At 40.4% G+C, this 19,223-nt stretch overlaps 1 protein-coding gene across 1 annotated transcript; it reads right to left on the minus strand.

Annotated features, from left to right (window-relative positions):
* Window positions 1–9,444: 9,444 nt before the first annotated feature.
* RPS26 (ribosomal protein S26) lies at window positions 9,445–13,655 on the minus strand. The gene is made up of 4 exons (XM_070740370.1): window positions 13,558–13,655; window positions 11,556–11,733; window positions 10,706–10,836; window positions 9,445–9,540 (listed from the first exon to the last, which is right to left on the minus strand). The coding sequence occupies exons 1-4, from the start codon at window positions 13,558–13,560 to the stop codon at window positions 9,505–9,507; spliced, it is 348 nt and encodes a 115-aa protein (XP_070596471.1). The 5' UTR covers window positions 13,561–13,655; the 3' UTR covers window positions 9,445–9,504.
* Between the last annotated feature and the right edge of the window lie 5,568 nt (window positions 13,656–19,223).

The following is a 19,223-nucleotide window of genomic DNA, read 5'->3' on the forward strand; positions in this document are numbered from 1 at the left end:
TTTCAATTGGAACTGGATGGGTGGGCATTGGATTTGGTATTATGTACTGTACTGTTTTTTATTATTGTTGTGAGCCGCCCCGAGTTTGCGGAGAGGGGCGGCATATAAATCCAATAAACCTAAACCTAAACCTAAACCAAAGCGCCCCTTTTTGCGCTGCTGGGATTCCCCTGAGGCTCCCCTCCATGGGAAACCCCACCTCCGGACTTCTGTGTTTTTGCAATGCTGCAGGGAAATCCCATCAGGGGAATACCAGCATCGCAAAAACGAGCGCTTTGCTGGCAACGGAAGTCCAGAGGTGGGGTTTCCCAGTGAAGGGAGCATCAGTGAAAACACAGCATCGCAAAAACACCGAAGTCCTTGAAACCCCACCTCCGGATCTCTGCGTTTTTGCGATGCTGCGATTTCACTGAGGCTCCCCTCGCTGGGAAACCCCACCTCCGGACTTCCGTTGCCAGCGAAGCGCCCGTTTTTGCGATCCTGGGATTCCTCTGCTGGGATCCCCCTGCAGCATCACAAAAACATGGAAGTCCGGAGGTGAGGTTTCCTATGGAGGAGAGCCTCAGGGGAATCCCACCAGTGCAAAAATGGGCACTTCACTGTCAATGGAAGTCTGGAGCCGGGGCATCCCAGTGGGTTTGTAAGGTGAAAATAGTTTGTAAGAAGAAGCAAAAAAATCTTAAACCCTGGGTTTGTATCTCGAAAAGTTTGTATGACGAGGCGTTTGTAAGACGAGGTATCACTGTATGTTTATCCAAGGCATGTTTAAATTCAGTTACTGTGGATTTACCAACCATGTCTGCTAGAAGTTTGTTCCAAGGATCTACTACTCTTTCAGTAAAATAATATTTTCTCATGTTGCTTTTGATCTTTCCCCCAACTAACTTCAGATTGTGTCCCCTTGTCCTTGTGTTCACTTTCCTATTAAAAACACTTCCCTCCTGAACCTTATTTAACCCTTATTTGTGTACACACAAATACACACTTACGTGCTAACAAAGTCATTTATATTTCCTCAGAGTCAAATGCCAACCGTGCAGAGGTATGGAAGGGAATAGTTACGTCTTTGTGAACTGGAATTATTTTGAGCTTATGGATCCTGGGTGGTAGAAAACTATGCTTTGTAGTATGACCTCCACCATCTGTGGACTGGACTCACTCCCAATCTAACTTACTCAGGCAACTGATGGGTGAAATGGACAGCTGCTGGTTAATGCCTCTGTGTACTGTAGAAGATTGAGTTGCCACCTACGTTGAATGAGGCAGTGGGATGTCTCTTTGAAGAGAAATCTCTCACCCACCAATATTAGACATCTGCCTAGTCTTCTTTTGGGGAAAAGTTGTTGAGAAAGTGATGGGGAATCAACTAGAAAGGATTTTAGAAAATATAAAAATGATGAAGAATGGTTGCATTCTTCTTCTTCTGGTTTGCAGGAACTGGGTATGTCTGGTTTAATGAAAAGGACTAGGGGAGACTTGATAGCAGTGTTCCAAAATATCTCAGGGGTTGCCACAAAGAAGAGGGAGTCAAGAGTTGTTCTCCAAAGCACCAGAGGGTAAACAAGAAGCAATGGGTAGAAACTAATCAAGGAGAGAAATAACCTAGAACTAAGGAAAAAATTCCTAACAGTTAGAACAATTAATCCGTAGAACAACTTGCCTCCAGAAGTTGTGAATGCTCCAACACTGGAACTTTTTAAGATGTTGGCTAACCATTTGCCTGAAGTGGTGTTGGGTTTCCTGCCTAAGCAGAGAGTTGGACTAGAAGACCTCCAAGGTCCCTTCCAACTCTATTGTTGTTGTTGTTATATTCACAAACAGAAAATGAGATTTATATACTGGATTTCGTATCACAATATCACAAGTCGAACACTTCCCAAGCGTCTAGGATTATGTGATGTATTTTCGTATGGTGCGCAGGTATGGTGGCCTTTTGCAACTGACAGATCGTGATTTTGTCTATGTTTATTGTTTTCAAATGCCGGCTGAGGTCTTTTGGCACAGCACTACTGGGACCATCTTTATTGGCTTATTGCCAGAGGATTGTTGCTGCTGCTTCTGTTGTTGTTGTTGTGTTGCCAGAGGATTGTTGCTGCTGCTTCTGTTGTTGTTGTTGTTGTTATTATTATTATTACCATCTGTCCAGGGTTCAGCCCCAGACAGACATAGCTGGAACAGAATTAGAAGGTAAATATCCAGGCGTGGGTTTCAATTACCTTCCCTACCAGTTCGCATTGCGACAGAAGTGCGCATTTTGAATTTTGCATGTAGAGAGGGTTCTTTGTAGGTTGCAGTGACCAGAGAACCAGTTCGGAGGTGTTGACAGCAGGTTCAGCGAGCGGGTGGAAATTTCCCCCACTGGTATGTGAGAACTCGTCCAAACCAGCAGCAAGCCACCATTGTAGATACCTTAATCAGTTGGTAGAAATGTGCTGTTCCTGCCCCTATGAGATTTCTTAGTGGTAGTAGATATTATTGACCAGGGTATTCTCAGAGAACACTATTTTACAGTGATTCTGCTGTTACTTGTCTGTACAACACTGCACAGGTCCTCCAGTGGTGCAAGAGAAACAATTGATCCTATAATTATGGACTATCACAAAGCTTAGTCCTTTCCCCAATGCTATTTAACATGTATATGAAACTACCCAGGAAGGGTCATTTACAATTTTGAAATGAGATGTTATTGCTACATTATGGACACTCAAGTTGTACCTTATGTTCTGTCTGGGCGGGTCAATGTTCAGAAAGAAAAGCCACACACACTTCAAACATTGATTGTGGCAAAAGTATTATTGGTTAACACAAATTCAAACACAAAATTAGTTAACTTGAAAGCATATCATGCTGGCAGCATTCTCGGCTAATGAGCATAGATAAGCAGGCCCATGCCCAAACCAAGAGTCTTAAATATCAGGTCCTGAACTGTCTCTGATAGCTTGACCAAACTATCAGTGAAAATCAGAACCACATGAAAACTGGCATGAATAGGAAGTCTGTGAAAGCAGAAAGCTCTCTCAGCTTTGATTCATCGACTGCTGTGATGATAAACATTGTTCATTGTGCCCACTTCCCCTCAGAATGTCCCTTATATAGTGGCAAGGCATGGCCAAGTGTCCCATAAATCTATTAACACAAAGAATATGTGAAAAACTGGATATTAGGGGAGGGATCAGATTAAACCTAGCAGCACAGGGGTTCTGTTCGTCTTTAAAACAGATGGACTTTCCAAAAATGTTGATTCCAGTATCAGTTATAGAGAAGGTTGTACTCCCCTGAAAGAGCAACTCTGCAATATGGAGGTTGTTCTGGAGTTAGTGCTCCTACGTGAGTAGGAGGCGGAGGTCATGGCCACAGGACCCTTTGCCAATTCAGCTGTCCCTGGACCAAAAAGTCCTGGTGATGGTATTGATGGTTCATTGTTATACAATAGGATCACTGCAATGATCCTCCACACGCGGCAAACTTTGAAGATAACTAAAACTACAGCAGATATGGAATGCTTGATAGTTTGTCTAATGACAAGTGGGTGCCTATTTTAGCTATGTTTTCAGTGAAGAAGGGATTTATTATTTTATTCTTTATTTTATGAAGATGGCTTTATTAGTGTAAGGAAGGATTTTTCTTTTTCAGATTTTTACACAGTGTAAGGTTGTTTGGGAAAGCAGTATTAATATTCTGAAAGTAACTAAATAATAAGCATAATTGGGCAGGAAGTATTCTCCACTAACCAAACGTGTTTTACTGTGCATTTTTTTTAACAGTAGCCGAACGATGGGTGGCCTGTTTCTATCACACATTCCTTTGGATTTTGAAGTATTTTAATTAATTGTTCCCCTCGCCTGTTTGGCTCCTTTGGCAGGATCATAGAAAATTGCTTTTCACTTACTCCTTAAATGAGCATAGCTGAATCTAAAATGAGAAAGCTGACATTTCTCTCTTCTCCAAAGCCACATCCTACCATTTGATTCTGTGCAAGTCTCCACCTCTTCTTGACTTGTTTTGGCTTTGCGTCTTTGGAATACAACTTCCAAAGTTCTCAGACATTACTATACAGAGGTGTTGGGACCCGTAGTCCAACATGCCTAAATCCCACCAAGTTGGAAACCTCCAAAAGGTTCAATTCTGAAGGAATGAAAAGCCACGAACAAAATTTAAAAGACCATCTCCTGCCATATACCTCCCAGAGACCAATTAGATCACAAGGAGTTGGCCTGCTCCAGGTTCCATTGACTAAACAATGCTGGTTGATGGGCCCGCAGTTTAGAGCCTTCTCTGTGGCTGCCCCGACCTTATGGAATCAACTACCCCCTCCCCCCGGTGCCTGCACTGCTCCCATCCTTTTGTCCTTCCGAAAGGCTGTGAAGATCTGGCTTTGCAAGCCTAGGGACCATGAATATAACATCTTATCATATAATATCTGATTTGTAACTGATTCTGTGTGCATGTGGGTTTGATTGGATAGTTCGTTAGGATTTATTATGGGTTTTTACTGTTCTTATCACTAATATTCGACTTTGTTTATTGTATGTTCTATTTACTGTTGTAAACTGACCTGAGTCCCATTGGGATTGGGTGGCATAGAAGTCAAATTAATTAAATTAAATTAAAACCACGGCACCTTCTTTCTGTTAGGTCCTAAGGCACCCTGCTGGTTTATTTCCCCAGTAACTTCTGAGGGGTTCCTGGGGGCGGATGGACCTCTCATCCTCTCTCTTTTTTTTTCATGAAGTGAAGACGTGCAAAAGACAGCATGCAAAAGGAAAAAAGAATCAGGATGTGTTAAGAAGAGTGCTCCCATGACTAGGATTGTCAGGAATGTCCTTCCTTAGAAAAGCCATAGTTAGATAGGAAAGTACATGCTTTGCATGCAAAAAAAGATCCCAGGTTTCATCATCTGCATCTCCAGACAAGCAAGGTTGGGAAACTTTCTATTATGGAAATGTTGCACGATGACTGCCAAAGAGTACAGAGACACTGCTGAGCCAGACAGATCAATGGTCTGAATCAAGTTAAGTGGCATCCTGTATTTCCACTAGAAAGGAGGTCTGAAGTAGCCACTCCTTATAGATTCAAGGGTGGGAGGAAGACCCAGAAAAGCATGGCCTTCCTCTTAGCAAGCTGAACTTCTTTCTGCCCCTTAGATTCAGTGTGACCCGAACAATAGACGTGATCAGATGGAACATGAGAAAATGACAGGAGAGCCATCAAGAGAAGGAAAGCAGCCACCTTTGCTGTTCGCTAGCTGCTTCTCCCAGTCCTCAAAGGGATTTGCATTTGCTGTTCTGGAGCTAGTGCAGAATTCTGTAGATGTCTCTCTGTGGAAGAATGGGTTGCTGTGGATGCTGGGTACAAAGCACAGACGCCAGGGCATGGGTTTCTGCACTGCTCTATTGCACGTTCGCATCATTCTCCAGAATTGTAAGGGAAGGTGTTCAAAATTAAATGCTGGAATAGGCCACATGCTGTATTTTTCAAAGATGTGTGGTTTCTGGAATTTCTGCTTTTGAGTACAAGGTAAAATAAAGACAAATCACAGGATACAATTGAACTAATATAAAAAGCAGATGATAGAAACCAGTGATGTCATCTATATTGTGACATCATCATACAAATTAAGTGAACTATGTTAATTTGATTCACGATATGACTTACCTACAAATGACACAATCATTTCACATGTAACGCTATTGATCTCCACTGAGAATAACCATAAGTCAACTACTGTTGCCTCTTTTAAAAAATGCCCTCAATAATATGCCTTTCCTAAAATTATTTCACATGTCATCAAGAAGGGACATGTGTCAGTTTGTTGCCATTTATAGCACATTAAAAGATTACCCAATGACTCATCCATGAGTTTTTAAGGATTTTGTTCCACTTTGTTCAGATACATGAAGTCCAGGTCTGAAAAAGGAATACAGTATTATATCCCCATTCCTTTTTGAAGGGGTAGTTCAGAAGTCAGAGCCAGTCATAGTACAATGGCTGTATGAAAGATGCAGAGAATATGATGGCAGAGCCCCAAAGTTTGCAGTATCTCTTCGTATGGAATGCCAGAGGTGTCAGGCAGACATAATTGAATTATTTTATGCTATGGGAGAATATCTGAGATTCCACAGAGGGCATCTGGGAAAAGACAACAGAAGCAGCTGTCCTTCTACTTTTGAAAATATAAAATTCTGCAGTTAACCAAGAGCAATTGTTTATTTTAAGTCCAAGGAAATTATTTATTATTATTATTATTATTATTATTATTATTATTATTATTATTATTATTATTAAGATTTGTGTGCCGCCCTTCTCTGAAAACTCGGGATGGCTCAAAGAATAAATACAGAAACAAAGCGTACAAAATAAATCTAATACATTAAAAAAACTACAGCTAAAAACCCTATATATTACTCAATCAGACAATCCAATCACACCATGCATCACATTTATTGGTCAGGGGGCAAGATCTAAATGCCCCAGGCATGGCGACATAGGTGAGCCTTAAAGACTCTTGCAGAAGGCGAGGAGGGTGGGGGCAGTATCCTGATGAAATCCAGCCAAAGACATCCTGGAACATGCAACGCTCAGTGGATGCACTGAGGCCTGATTTCATTCAAGCTAGTTGTTTGTCAAAGGGAGCCCTCCGTTCTTTATCTGTGATCATGTTTCCAATGGACAAAGGGAACTCAAAAAGTCAATTATTTGAAGAGAAGGGCCCAGTTCCAATCCCAAGAAGATAATTTCATTTTAAGGTAAGAATCACAGACCAAAAACCAGACATTAGATGGAGAGCTATGATGGGACAACCCAAAATATTTTGATGTCTTTTCTTATAATCTGCCTTGATTAAATCACAATCAAGGGCAGGTTTAATTTCTGATTCAATCCAATACACTTCTCTCCCAAACTGGCATTATCATGGTGGACAAGATAATTGTAAGCACAATCTAATGGTTACTTAGATAAAATTAGTCAGTCTTTCCCTCAATTGTAGCAGCTTTCAGAAGCAGTTTAGAACTAATCTATCTTAATTCACAACCCTACCTGTCTCATACCCCAGTTAGCAGCTTACTGACCCCCTTACACCTTTGCTTCTAGTAAGAGATTTCTCTCCATCTCAATGGATGTACTAAGCCACAAACTGTATTAATGTGCTGAGAAGTACTGTATTGACTTCCTTACTACTTCCTTAATACTGATTCTTGCTTCCACTATTTGCTGTTGCCCCCTTGAGTTACTAGCAGGAATTACAGGAGTGTTAAGAGTTCAGTTTGAGGTTAGGGTTAGGATTAACCCATCACTTGCCAGACCTTTTGCTCAGCTTTTTCAGGAAAATTGGGCCTTGTGTTCATTGTTTTGCAATGGAGGAAGGAGCTTAAGGAGCAAAAGGTGCTTAGAGACATGCATTTTATCCCCAACTCCAGAATCTATCCCTACTTTTGCAGACCTTCTGGTAATGCTAGTTGCATACTCTTGAAATGCAGCAATCTTAAATTTGCTGTTCCCCATTATGGTTTTCTGGATGCAATTACAGTAATAAACCCTACAATGCCTAAGCTATCAAAAAGGATTGCCATCATATTGTCAAGTGGTAAAAATGAGGACAATGAATATTCTTAAGAACAATCGCCCTTCCAGGTCCAAGGCAGAGATAATTTAAATTTTTAGAGCAGTGGGCACATTTGACTTTTGGACAGCATCTTCCAGTTACTACAAAGGGAGCAATTGCCACAATAGGCCTGAAGCCTTGGCCAAACCCAAGAATCCACACTCCATGTTGTGGATCTGTCTTAAAGATATAAGGGCCAATTTATGCCTGAGTATCTTTCTTAAATACAGTATATTACTTCCAGCTTTTCCTCTTGAGTAGGAGTGAGGCACCTATGGTCTATGCTGGAATTCTGGGAGTTGAAGTCCATAAGTCATAAAGGGGTCATAGCTCCCCAATTTTGTTCTAGAGACTAGAAACCTGGAACTGCTTCTTTTGCACTTTTAAAAGATGCATTATGACTAATTGCTCTGAAGATTTAAACAGAATCTCTTAGCTAAACCTAGGATGCAGTAAAGAAGCAATTTTCTTGCCAATGCCAGGTTTGCATTAACTACTACCAGAACATTTTTTAAAAATGTTCCACTCTAGTCTAGACTACAACCAATTAGATTCCCTGGTACTCTGATAATCAACAATTAACTTGATCTGACCCAGGGAAGCCAAATGCTGCCACCTGCTGAGGCCTTTGAAGTTTAATTATGACCAAAACCAACAGCATTTGAAGTTATAAGTTAGAACTAATTTGCTTTTTCCTCTTTTACAAAGAACAAAGCATTTACTTCAACTATACGTACATATAAAAGCAGCTTAAGTTTCTCAAAAGAATATTAATGACTGGACAAAGAATTTTGATTCAAACAAACTTTCATTTTCACATCTCAAATGTCAAAATTACCAGCTCTTAATGAAATTTTCCACTTATAGTCACAATTCCGATTTTTCTAACTGTATTTTAAATTTTTACATTGAACTTTAGTTTTTCAAAGCTAATACAAGCTGGAGAGAACTTATTAATAGAAAAACATGGATACACAACTCCAAGAGTATGCTCATACTGCCTTCAGTTGAGAATGATGAAAATTACTAGTCTATAACTCACAGGTCGAATATAATTATTGGAAGGGGCTGAAAAATCTGTGCACGTTGAACTACAGTATTACCAAGTAACAGTACGTAAATCCATCTCCTGCCAAATGGGTAAACAAACTTCTCTTAGTGCCAACAAAACACAACAGCAGCCAGTTACATAAGGAATCATCCAAGTTGGCTGGAACAACATAAATTGGAACGGAGACTCAGAATGTCTTGTACATAAGAGTCCTTTCCAAAAATTAATTTTATATGCTGCACTTGTATTATTCTTTCAAACACATTTCCACGAGAGGAAAAAAAATTCAGAAAAACATTTGGCTTGCACAAAAATCTTTTGATTCCTAACTACCAGCTGTTCACTTTTCAAATTGCTGCTTGTTACATTCATTCTGGAAAGCAATGATTAAAAGTTGTAAAAGCTATTCTATAGCATTTGAAATGGCACGCTAAAAACATTTTACTGGACAAAATACTTGCAAACCGTTGAATCTTTTTGATTTCATAGTATACAAGAGGAGGATGGGTATGGCAAGCCAACATTCTCAAATATGAGAAGAAATCCCATACAGAAAAAGAGTTGCTATCAAATTTTGATGAAAGTTTGAGAGCTCTCTCAAAGCTGCTTCATGAAACAATATATTCTTTCTAAGAGCTGAACAAACCTATTGTTTTCAAGGCTACTTGCATCACTCAAGGTTTTTTTAAAGTTATTTGGAACATACTTAAAATGTATTAATCAATCTTGTACCCTTACCATTTTTAAGACCCGCCCTTTTAAAAACACTCTACAGATAACACAGAGACTATCACTTGTAAATGTATTTATTGACTCAATATTTGGAATTGACATTTTTTAAAACATCTCCTTACATAGGCTTAGGGGGTGGTCTCGGTGCAGCACCCTGAAGGAGGAAAAAAAAAGAAGTGTTTTAGAAGATATTCATCTAACATTATTGCTAATGACAAATATAACAAATTAAGAACATTCTTATTTCTATCTCAACAGAGATTTAAAATATAGCTGCCTTGTATAACAAAGATTTATTTATTTATTTATTTATTCATTCATTCAATTTTTATGCCGCCCTTCTCCTTAGACTCAGGGCGGCTTACAACATGTTAGCAATAGCACTTTTGAACAGAGCCAGCCTATTGCCCCCACAATCCGGGTCCTCATTTTACCCACCTCGGAAGGATGGAAGGCTGAGTCAACCTTGAGCCGGTGATGAGATTTGAATCGCTGACCTTCAGATCTAGTCAGGTTCAGTGGCCTGCAGTACAGCACTCTACCTGCTGCGCCACCCCGGCAATAAGAATATAAGAATACCTGTGGCCTCTGCCAATTCAACAAAATGCTGTTTCGCCAGTTCATTGATAATATGCAATCCAGGACTATCAGGATTACTATCATTCCAACATGGAATCAAACAATCCTCATCATGTGTAACATATCACGTAAACACAGAAAGGCAAATCCTTAGCATATTTGCTTGTGTGAGGAACATAAAAGTGTAGCTCAGTGGCTGCATGCCACTTTATGCAGATGCTCAGGGGCCAGGGTACAATTCCATCCCCGAACCTCCTGAAATCTCTATAATAGTTCCTGTCACCAATTGTTAAAATATTCCCTATACACCCGTCTTAAACAGGCAGCCCACAATTTACAGTTGTAACAATGGTTCAAAGCTACACAGCCTTGGGCAAAAAATTTCCATCCTACCCTTCCGTCCTACCGCTTGACAACCTGCTAGCATTTATGACCAACTGCAGCATCCCACAGCCATGTTATTGCGATTTGTGGCCTCACTACCCAGTTTCTGACAAGCAATATCAATTGGGGCACATGGAATCGCCCAACAACCATGGCAAAAAATGTCAGTCAGGTTCGGTCACATATTGAGTCACTTAGCAAACACACTTCTTAGTGGCCAAAATCCTGATTCCAATTGTGGTTGTAAGGATAGCTTATATAATCATGCAAAAATGATGTATTTGTACTCCACCAACTAGGTTAGATTTTTCTTTGTTAGTAATAATGCAATAATATGCAGTTTATCACACACTTACTGCTGGTCTGAACCGGGGAGGAGGAGTGCGGTCCTTCCGGGCCTCACGGGATCGGTTCCTCACTACCTTGCTGTGGATAGCACAGCTAACACAATAGTGAAGCTTCACATAGAGTTTAGGTAGCACATAGGCTGAGGAAAAAACAAAAGGTAACTGGAAAAGACTACAATGATCTAATTAGACACAACAGCAGATTTCTGATCCCCTCTGAAAGTCTGTTATAATCTGCCCCAGGGTTCCTTTTATTACCATGAAAGAATAAATTATGAAACAAGAAAAAAAAGCTTCAATATTATTTAACCAAATCCAACAGAATGAACAATTATAAAAAAGGTATTTTTAGTAACATAACATTCATCTTAACAATTATTCATTTTAAAGCAAGGTCCCACAAGATAGATCTTGATAAAGCAACAACAAACCACAAGTTCTATTACAGTACTTCAGATAATGCACTAAAATCAATGGAGTGATTAGTTTTGATGGCAAAAGAACTTTCCCATCAAACTCCAGTTGAAATTTAAGAGAACTCTCATCTAGAGTCTACTTTTAGTTCTTTCCTGCCTATCTTTTCTTTTAATGGATCTTGAATCAGTCAAAACTACAATGCTACAAATACGAAAAATTTGGATGAACTATTGAACAGAATTAAGAAAATCTTCCTGTCAGACACAGAAGAGTATAGAGTATGTACAATGAGAATCGTAACAACAATCATCACATTACTATCTCAAATACAAAGGAATATATGACTGTTCATTGTAATGTCTTCTCCTAATTCTTTAAATTTTCTAATTTCAACTTAACACTGGCAATTAAAACCAGGGACATAGCAAGAGAAAGGGCTTACAATCAAAAACACTCGCTTCAGAGATATCTCGGACTGCAGCTGCTTCTACAATATTTCGGATGACAAACTTCTTAATAGCTTTATCCTTGGGGACACAACGGGCACAGTTGGTACAGCGTATTGGCTGGACATGTCCTCGGCCCTTCTTGGCACGGCCGTTGTTTCTTCTCTTCCTCGTCTATTTAAAGGAACAAAAATACATAATAGAATGTTAATCAATGAAGAACAGACTGAAACGCAAAGTGATAGATGTAAAACCATGTTGTGGTAGCTCAGGTGATTCTAGAACCAAGCTAGAAAAATGTCTTCTTCTAAGAACAGATGGTATTGTTACAGATAGTACTTGCTTTGATAACCAGGAAGCATTGCTATCCTGCCACTAATTCCTCAACACCTCTAACTCAAAGGCACATTTTGCATGTGTGCACATATGTACACATTCAAACAGAACTTCTACTGTCTTTTTCCCAGTTAAAAAAATCAAATGTAAACAGCAGCAAATGCACATATATGTGTATGAGGGATAAGCAAAGATGTTCATCTTTTCCAATAAGTATGTTTAAACACTGGCTTTTTGGGATCTATTATTATAAATGCAACAAAATGAGGACCCGGATTGTGGGGGCAATAGCCTAGCTCTGTTAAAAAGTGCTATTGCTAACATGTTGTAAGCCGCCCTGAGTCTAAGAAGGGCGGCATAAAAATCGAATAAATAAATAAATAAATAAAATTATACAATACAATAAAGAGGCCAGTATTTAAACCCACAAACTGGAAAAGATGTCAATCTTATTTCTACACATCTTAAAGATTTATTTCTTAATGTCCTCCCCAGCAAAACAGTCTCATCATTTGCCTCTTACACGATTTTTAAAAATGATGATATTCGTGCATCGTGTTCGAAGAGGACCTTAACATCTAATGGGTTGTGGGCTGTACACGATGTGTCCGCCGGTAAGGTCCATAACGGCACGAAATGTTCTGCCATATGATGGGCAGACATGTGAGGGCACCATAAACAAAATCATAGTAAGTCATCAAACTTTTTTTAAATTGAAGGAAGGCGACCTTTGGCATGCACCTTTCAGGAAACGGCTAAGCCACTCCAGGAAAAAAACCCCAAATATTTTAAAAGATGCTTTTTAAAGATGCTTAAAGACTAATAGATGCTTGGAACAAACTTCCAGCAGATGTGGTTGGTAAATCCACAGTAACTGAATTTAAACATGCCTGGGATAAACATAGATCCATCCTAAGATAAAATACAGGAAATAATATAAGGGCAGACTAGATGGACCATGAGGTCTTTTTCTGCGGTCAATCTTCTATGTTTCTATGCTTGTGGGTTATTCAGTTGAACTCTCTGGCTGTCAATTTCACACTAAATCCTGTTTGTATAAAGCACTTTAAGTATTCCTTCACTGGGATTTCTCTCTCCTCCGCCCCCCACCTCCACCCCAAGAAGGACATGTACTATTCAAATCCTAACCCAGCTTAGTCTCAGGCGCCATTTGAGTCAGTCCCGCCCTACTGCAACGGTCTCCCTTAAATGGGGGCCCCTCCAGATGTTTCCGAGTGCGAACCCCATTCTCATTCCCAACTGGCATCGCAGACCAGCACGCGGGAGGCCAACGAACCCTGATGGGCCGCCACTCCCTTCCACCTCGGAGCAATACCGCGAGGTAAGAACGTTAGCCGCGGCCCGCCAACTCCTCGAGGCAAGGACTTTACCACAGAGGTGACGGGCGCAGGGGGATTGAGTATGATTGTGCCAGGAATCCCAAAACACCAGAGAAGGGCGACTTTTTGACCGCAAACCCAGCTTTCCGCCAAGCTTGCTTAAACGGGACTTATATACCGCGGTCCAGGGTTTAACGGAACAGCCACCTCCCCTCCCTCAGGTAATTCCATACAGGCCTCAAAACCCGCCCTCTGGTTCTCCAGGACTGGGATTTTTTTTGTCTCACGAGCTTCTCCTTTGCGGCACGCGCGCGGTACCCACCATTTTGACGGTGAGGAGGCGAAAGAAGGTCCGGTTCTTTCCGTGGGGTTTTTATATCGCTTTCCTCCGCCAAGCGGAAGCACTTCACCCGACTTCCTCCTACCCTCAAAAGTCTTTGGTTCTCTCAGGTGGCTTAAGGAGTGAGAATAATACGGCGTAGGAAAGGTGTTCTAAACGGCCAAAATAATTAAGAGAAAAGGATTCGTTCTGATTTCTTGGTGTGACCCTATTTTCATATGAATGGGACTATGTTTTCAGCGGAAGGATATTGTACATCGTGGAACTTGTAACTGTCCTGCATATCCCAGAATGCATCACGGGTGCGTAACTTGAATTTATTGCGTCTGCTTAAAGAAGTGCATATTGGGACTTGTGGTTTTTATTTCTCCTTCAAGAGTTACCCCACGGCGCATGTGCGAAGAGTTATTACTTTTGTTCTTTTGCGGAGCCTTTGCTGGCGTGGTAGGAGAGGAAGAAAAGCCTGGAAGAATTTGCAGGAGAGCCACAATAAATTTTTGCTCTCGAATCGATGTTCGATTTTTTTTTCTTTAAAAAAGTTACATTTTAATTATTTGTCGTTTTTTACAGTGTTTGTTGCAATAAAGCCAACGGGCAATCATAGTTTAACTCGCATTAGTAGCATTTTTAACTGTTACATTTTTATACCTTTGAAGTTTTAGATGCATCTCCAGCATATCCCACAGGAAGAAAGTACATAGTCAGAATTCCATTTTGAAGTAGGCTGAATAAAAAATGGCTCAAGCTAAGCATCTATTCAAGCAGCTTTGTTTACCAGAACAGCTTTGTTTACTTGGTTTTACCTGGAAATAAAACCGTTTTCGTTTTTGAAGAACGGTTGCAGGAATTGGATATGGCTGGTCTAGAGAAAAGAAAGACCAAAGGTCCAAAGATGGGCTACAAAAATGATGGAAGGTCTTAAGCATAAAACTTATCAGGAAAGACTTAATGAACTCACTCTGTATAGCCTGGACTCTGGAGGACAGAAGGGAAAGGGGGACAGGATCGAAACATTTAAATATGTTAAAGGGTTAAACAAGGTTCAGGAGGGGAGTGCTTTTAATAGGAAAGTGAACACAAGAACAAGGGGCCCAATCTGAGGTTAGTTGGGGGTCAGAAGCAACGTGAGAAAATATCATTTTACTGAAAGAGTAGTAGATGCTTGGAACAAACTTCCAGCAGACGTGGTTGGTAAATCCACAGTAATTGAATTCAAACATGCCTGGGATAAACATATATCCATCCTAAGATAAATTGCAGGAAATAGTATAAGGGCAGACTAGATGGACCATGAGGTCTTTTTCTGCAGTCAATCTTCTATGTTTCTAAGGACTGGGGTGACAAAATGTAGCAGTATTCCATTATTTGAGGACCTGCCACAAAGAGGGGGTCAACTTATTTTCTAAATCTAAAGCATCAGAAGGCAAGGCAAGAAACAATGGATGGAAACTAATCGAGGAGAGAAGCAACCTGGAATTAAGAAGAAACTTCCTAAGTGTTGTGATTCAGCCTGAGGCTCCTCAGGGAACGGCTGGAACTCTGCCGGATCCATGCTCAGAGGGGGAGGACGATGAACAGGAGGGGGAGGACCAGGCAGAAGAGGAAGAGGAGGAGGGAGAGCAGCCTGAGACCCCCGGGGGGGCCTCTCCCCAACGAGTAGCCTGGATTCATTAGATGAAGACGCCCAGGCTATCATAGATATGAGGCAGAGACGGGCAGCCCAAAGAAGGGGCCAATTAGCAAGGTATTTCCATCCCTGAATTGGTAACAGCTGGGTTTGGGTGTGGTTCTCCTCAGCAGGGTTGAAAAGGCAGGCCCGCCCTTACTGTATTGTGGAGAGTTATCTATTGGGAGTTCTGTGACCATGCTTCAATTCTTGGCATCTCTGATCCTGGCTTGTGGCTTCGAAGGCTGAAGACTTGGGGGAGGCGTGGGTTTTATTACCTCCAGTGTTGTTTCTGCCAGCAAGAATCCTGTTTTATTGCCTGGCCGTCGTGAAATCTCTGTGAAGCTTCATAACGTTCCTGTCTGTAAGAACAGTTTTTGTTACCTGTGTTTGCTTTCAAATATATAAACTGCCTTTGCTTTTTACCAGTGTGTCTGGATACTCTTTTTAGTTGGTGTTGGCGTCTGGGGGGACCCAGACAGAACACTAAGTGAGAACAATTAATTAATGTAACAGCTTGCCTTCAGAGGTTGTAGGTGATTCGTCATTGGAGGTTTTTAAAAAGAGACTGGACACAGTCACTTGTCCAAAATGATATAGGTCTTCTGCTTGAGCAGGGGGTTGGACTACAATCCACTAAGGTCTTTTCCAATATTCTGATTGTATTACTAAGACAGGTTTGTAGATGATTTGGAATGTGTACTTTTTTACAAATTCAGATTATCCTCGATCCCCAGGTGGGGATTCCTTCTTATCACCACTACAGGTGTGATGTTTGCACAGCTGCATGTCTTCTCAATAATATTTCACTTCCTGCACATGACACAAGCCAAATCTACCACTTGATGGGTTGCTAGCCGGTACGTGCTAATAATGATTGACAGTAATGGGTTGCTAGCCGGTATGTGCCACACCGCTTATAGGTAGCGAAAATGGAGCTGCATGCATACATCTGAGTGATTGGCATGTGCGCATGCACATCCGAGTGGGATTTGGCTTCTGCGCATGTGCAGGAAGCAAAACATCGCAAGAAGACATGCAGCAGTGCAAGATTCTGGTGATTTTTTTTGCTTCCGCGCATGTGCAGAAGCAAAAAATCGCCAAAATTTTGCACACATCCATATTCTCTCATGAGATTTCACTTCCTGTCCATTCGCAGAAGCCAAATCTCGCTCGGACGTGTGTGCCTACCTGCCGGTCACCCAGAGCTGCGTACGCAGCTCCGTTTTCGCTACTGATACGCAGTGTGGTGCATACCAGCTAGCAACCCATTACTGTCGATCCCTATGTTAATATGATTTCAAATCAAAGGTATATTGTGAGCCGCCCCGAGTCTTCGGAGAGGGGCGGCATACAAATCGAATAAATAATAATAATAATAATAATAATAATATATGGACTTTTTGTATATTTCCAAATGAAGCGGGGTGGAGACTTGCCCATTTCCAGAGCTGTGATGAGGCCTGTTGGTTAAAGGTGTTTCTAATAATATAGGTGACATTCTCCTACAATCTGAAGTGACAGTCTGTCTTTTGGGCAGAATCAGAATAAGTACACGTGTGTCTGAGAAAGCTGTTTTATAATGTGTTGTAAATAGTGGACAGTGTTCAAACGTAAAGAGTTTGAAAAAAGCAGAACAGGATGGTGCTTTTGAACTTTGGTTTTGGAGAAGACTCCTGAGAATATTGTGGACAGCAAACAAACAAACAAAATAAATAATTTTGAATAAATCAACCTAGAAGCTCAAATGACCAGGGTCAAATGATTCTAATTGTGACACATTATACCAAGACCTAACTCTCTGGAGATGGCTCTAATGTTAAGAAAGGTAAGGGAAAGAGATAGACAACCAGCAGCAAGGTGGATGGATTCCATTACAACGGTGAGTGAGGCACTATTGGAGGAACTGAAAAAGAGTCAACTAGAATTTGAGATACACAATGACATAATCAGTCACTGTGTATCAGACATACGTACTGCAGTGGGCATATGGGTTTCTGTGTATTTAGGTAGAATAACCAGCCATTGTAGTACTAGCACTGGTAACACTTTGTCTGTCTTTGTTAAGCATAGTTAACTGGATCAGAGGATGACATGTAGAAACTAAAATGACCCAGCCTACTAACCCTAAGGGAATTAGAGTTGGTCTCAAGCCTAGGCTTGTTTGGGGTAAAATACACTTGGGCTGTTGTCCACAGGGTTGACCCACTTGGCCTATAGGTGAATAATGTTGCAATAAAATGGCTCTTGCTCCTTTTTGCCTGCCGCTAGTGTTAAAGTTTCACATCTGAAATTTTTGCACACTGGATATAATTATTGGTATGATATCCTTGTTATGATTAGTACATAAATTGGCAGAGGTAACTGTTTAACCATTGATCAATAATTATAACCTATTTCAGAGGGAAAGTGTGAAACAGTTGAAATACTGTACATAGTTCTGATATCATTGATACAAAAGTCATTGATGAGCAACAAAAGGAACACAATTGTTATAATACCATATTCTTACTTGTCTGGGAACAGATTATAGCATGGGCAGGATACTTAGAAACTTAATTTTTGGGTGTGTTACCCTATAGTCAAATATTTTATTTTGCTAGTATACAATTTCATATATAATTGAATATGTGTATGTATATACTGTACTCATTTTTCCCTGTATTATATTTTGAAAATTAAAATCTATTTTGAAATTGTAAAAATGCCATCCTCTGTACTGTAATAGATTCTCAAAATATTAACATCACAAACATGGAAAATCGAAGTAATGAAAACCTGATCCTTAAGGTGGCCCTCTATCATCAGGTAAGGGAAGTTCATAAAGCAAAATGCAGATTCAAATTCAATACATTTTCTACCTGAAGTACAATAATCAAATATTCAGCCTGATCCTTTGGCAGTATGAAAATAAACTTGGGAAAGCCAGGGTGAGCTTGATGCACGAAAGGGTACATATTTATCTTTGTGGATTTGCCTGGATGCACCACGGAATACTTAGTGTTGGATCTTTATTTTGATGAATATATTTGTTTTGCTGCAATCTCAAGTTTCAAAATGAATACCCAAAGTGGGGGCAGATTCAACATGTTGAATCTTCATTATGAATCATCAATTAATTGATGATTATTATAGCAGTTGTCCACTCACTTAAATGAACCCTGCACTTTAACCCCATACAACTAGAAAAGCTCACATTGGCCCAAACTCTGCACAAGAGTTCAGTTTACATCTTTATTCAGCTCCGTATCATCAAGTACATAATCAAAAATTATACATGTTGCATATGTAGTGTTAAATGTCCAATAGAATATGACCCGGCAGCCACAACAAAATGCCATCAATCTTTGGCATTAAAAAGGCAACCTGTTTTTAAGCCGGAATGCTTCTTCCACTTACGCACTTGTGCAAATAGTGATCAATAGGGAAAATGGTAGAGAAGCCAAAAAGGGGAGAAAGGACTGAGATCTACTTCTGAACTTGACAACTGCTAGGCACATCGAACAGGATCAAGATGACGGAAGGTTAACCTATAACTTACTAAATGTAACCTATCATTTTAAGGCTATACATGTAGTTTAATTTCAAAAGCTGGCTTCATATTCGATCAGTGGCAAAAATGAATTTCCCTCATCCAGCAGCCTGGACGAGCCATCAGAAAAAAAAGAATGGTTAATTAACTGGGTTAACACAGCCACAAAAAACACTAATCTACCTCTCCAATTAACATGTTGTGTGAACCAGGCCAATAAGTTAACCCCTATCATCTGATGGGAGTCTTTTGCATAATGCTGGCATGTGGAACCTAACAGATTACCCCACTGAGCCTAAAGTTCATACTGAGATACCTTAGAGCAGTGGTTCTCATCCTGGGGGTCGGGACCCCTTTGGGGGTTGAATGACCGTTTCACAGAGGTCGCCTAAGACCATGGGGAAAGACAAATTTCCCATAGTGTTAGGAACTAAAGCTTCTATTCTGGCG

Source organism: Erythrolamprus reginae, chromosome 2, assembly GCF_031021105.1.
Source record: "Erythrolamprus reginae isolate rEryReg1 chromosome 2, rEryReg1.hap1, whole genome shotgun sequence".
NCBI lineage: Eukaryota > Metazoa > Chordata > Lepidosauria > Squamata > Dipsadidae > Erythrolamprus > Erythrolamprus reginae.

Coding starts and splice junctions, on each gene's coding strand:
- RPS26 (XM_070740370.1), bottom strand. Junction 10,837..11,555: donor TGAAGCGAGTGTTTTTGATT/GTAAGCCCTTTC, acceptor TTTTTTCCTCAG/CCTATGTGCTACCTAAACTC. Junction 9,541..10,705: donor CTCCCCGGTTCAGACCAGCA/GTAAGTGTGTGA, acceptor TTCCTCCTTCAG/GGTGCTGCACCGAGACCACC.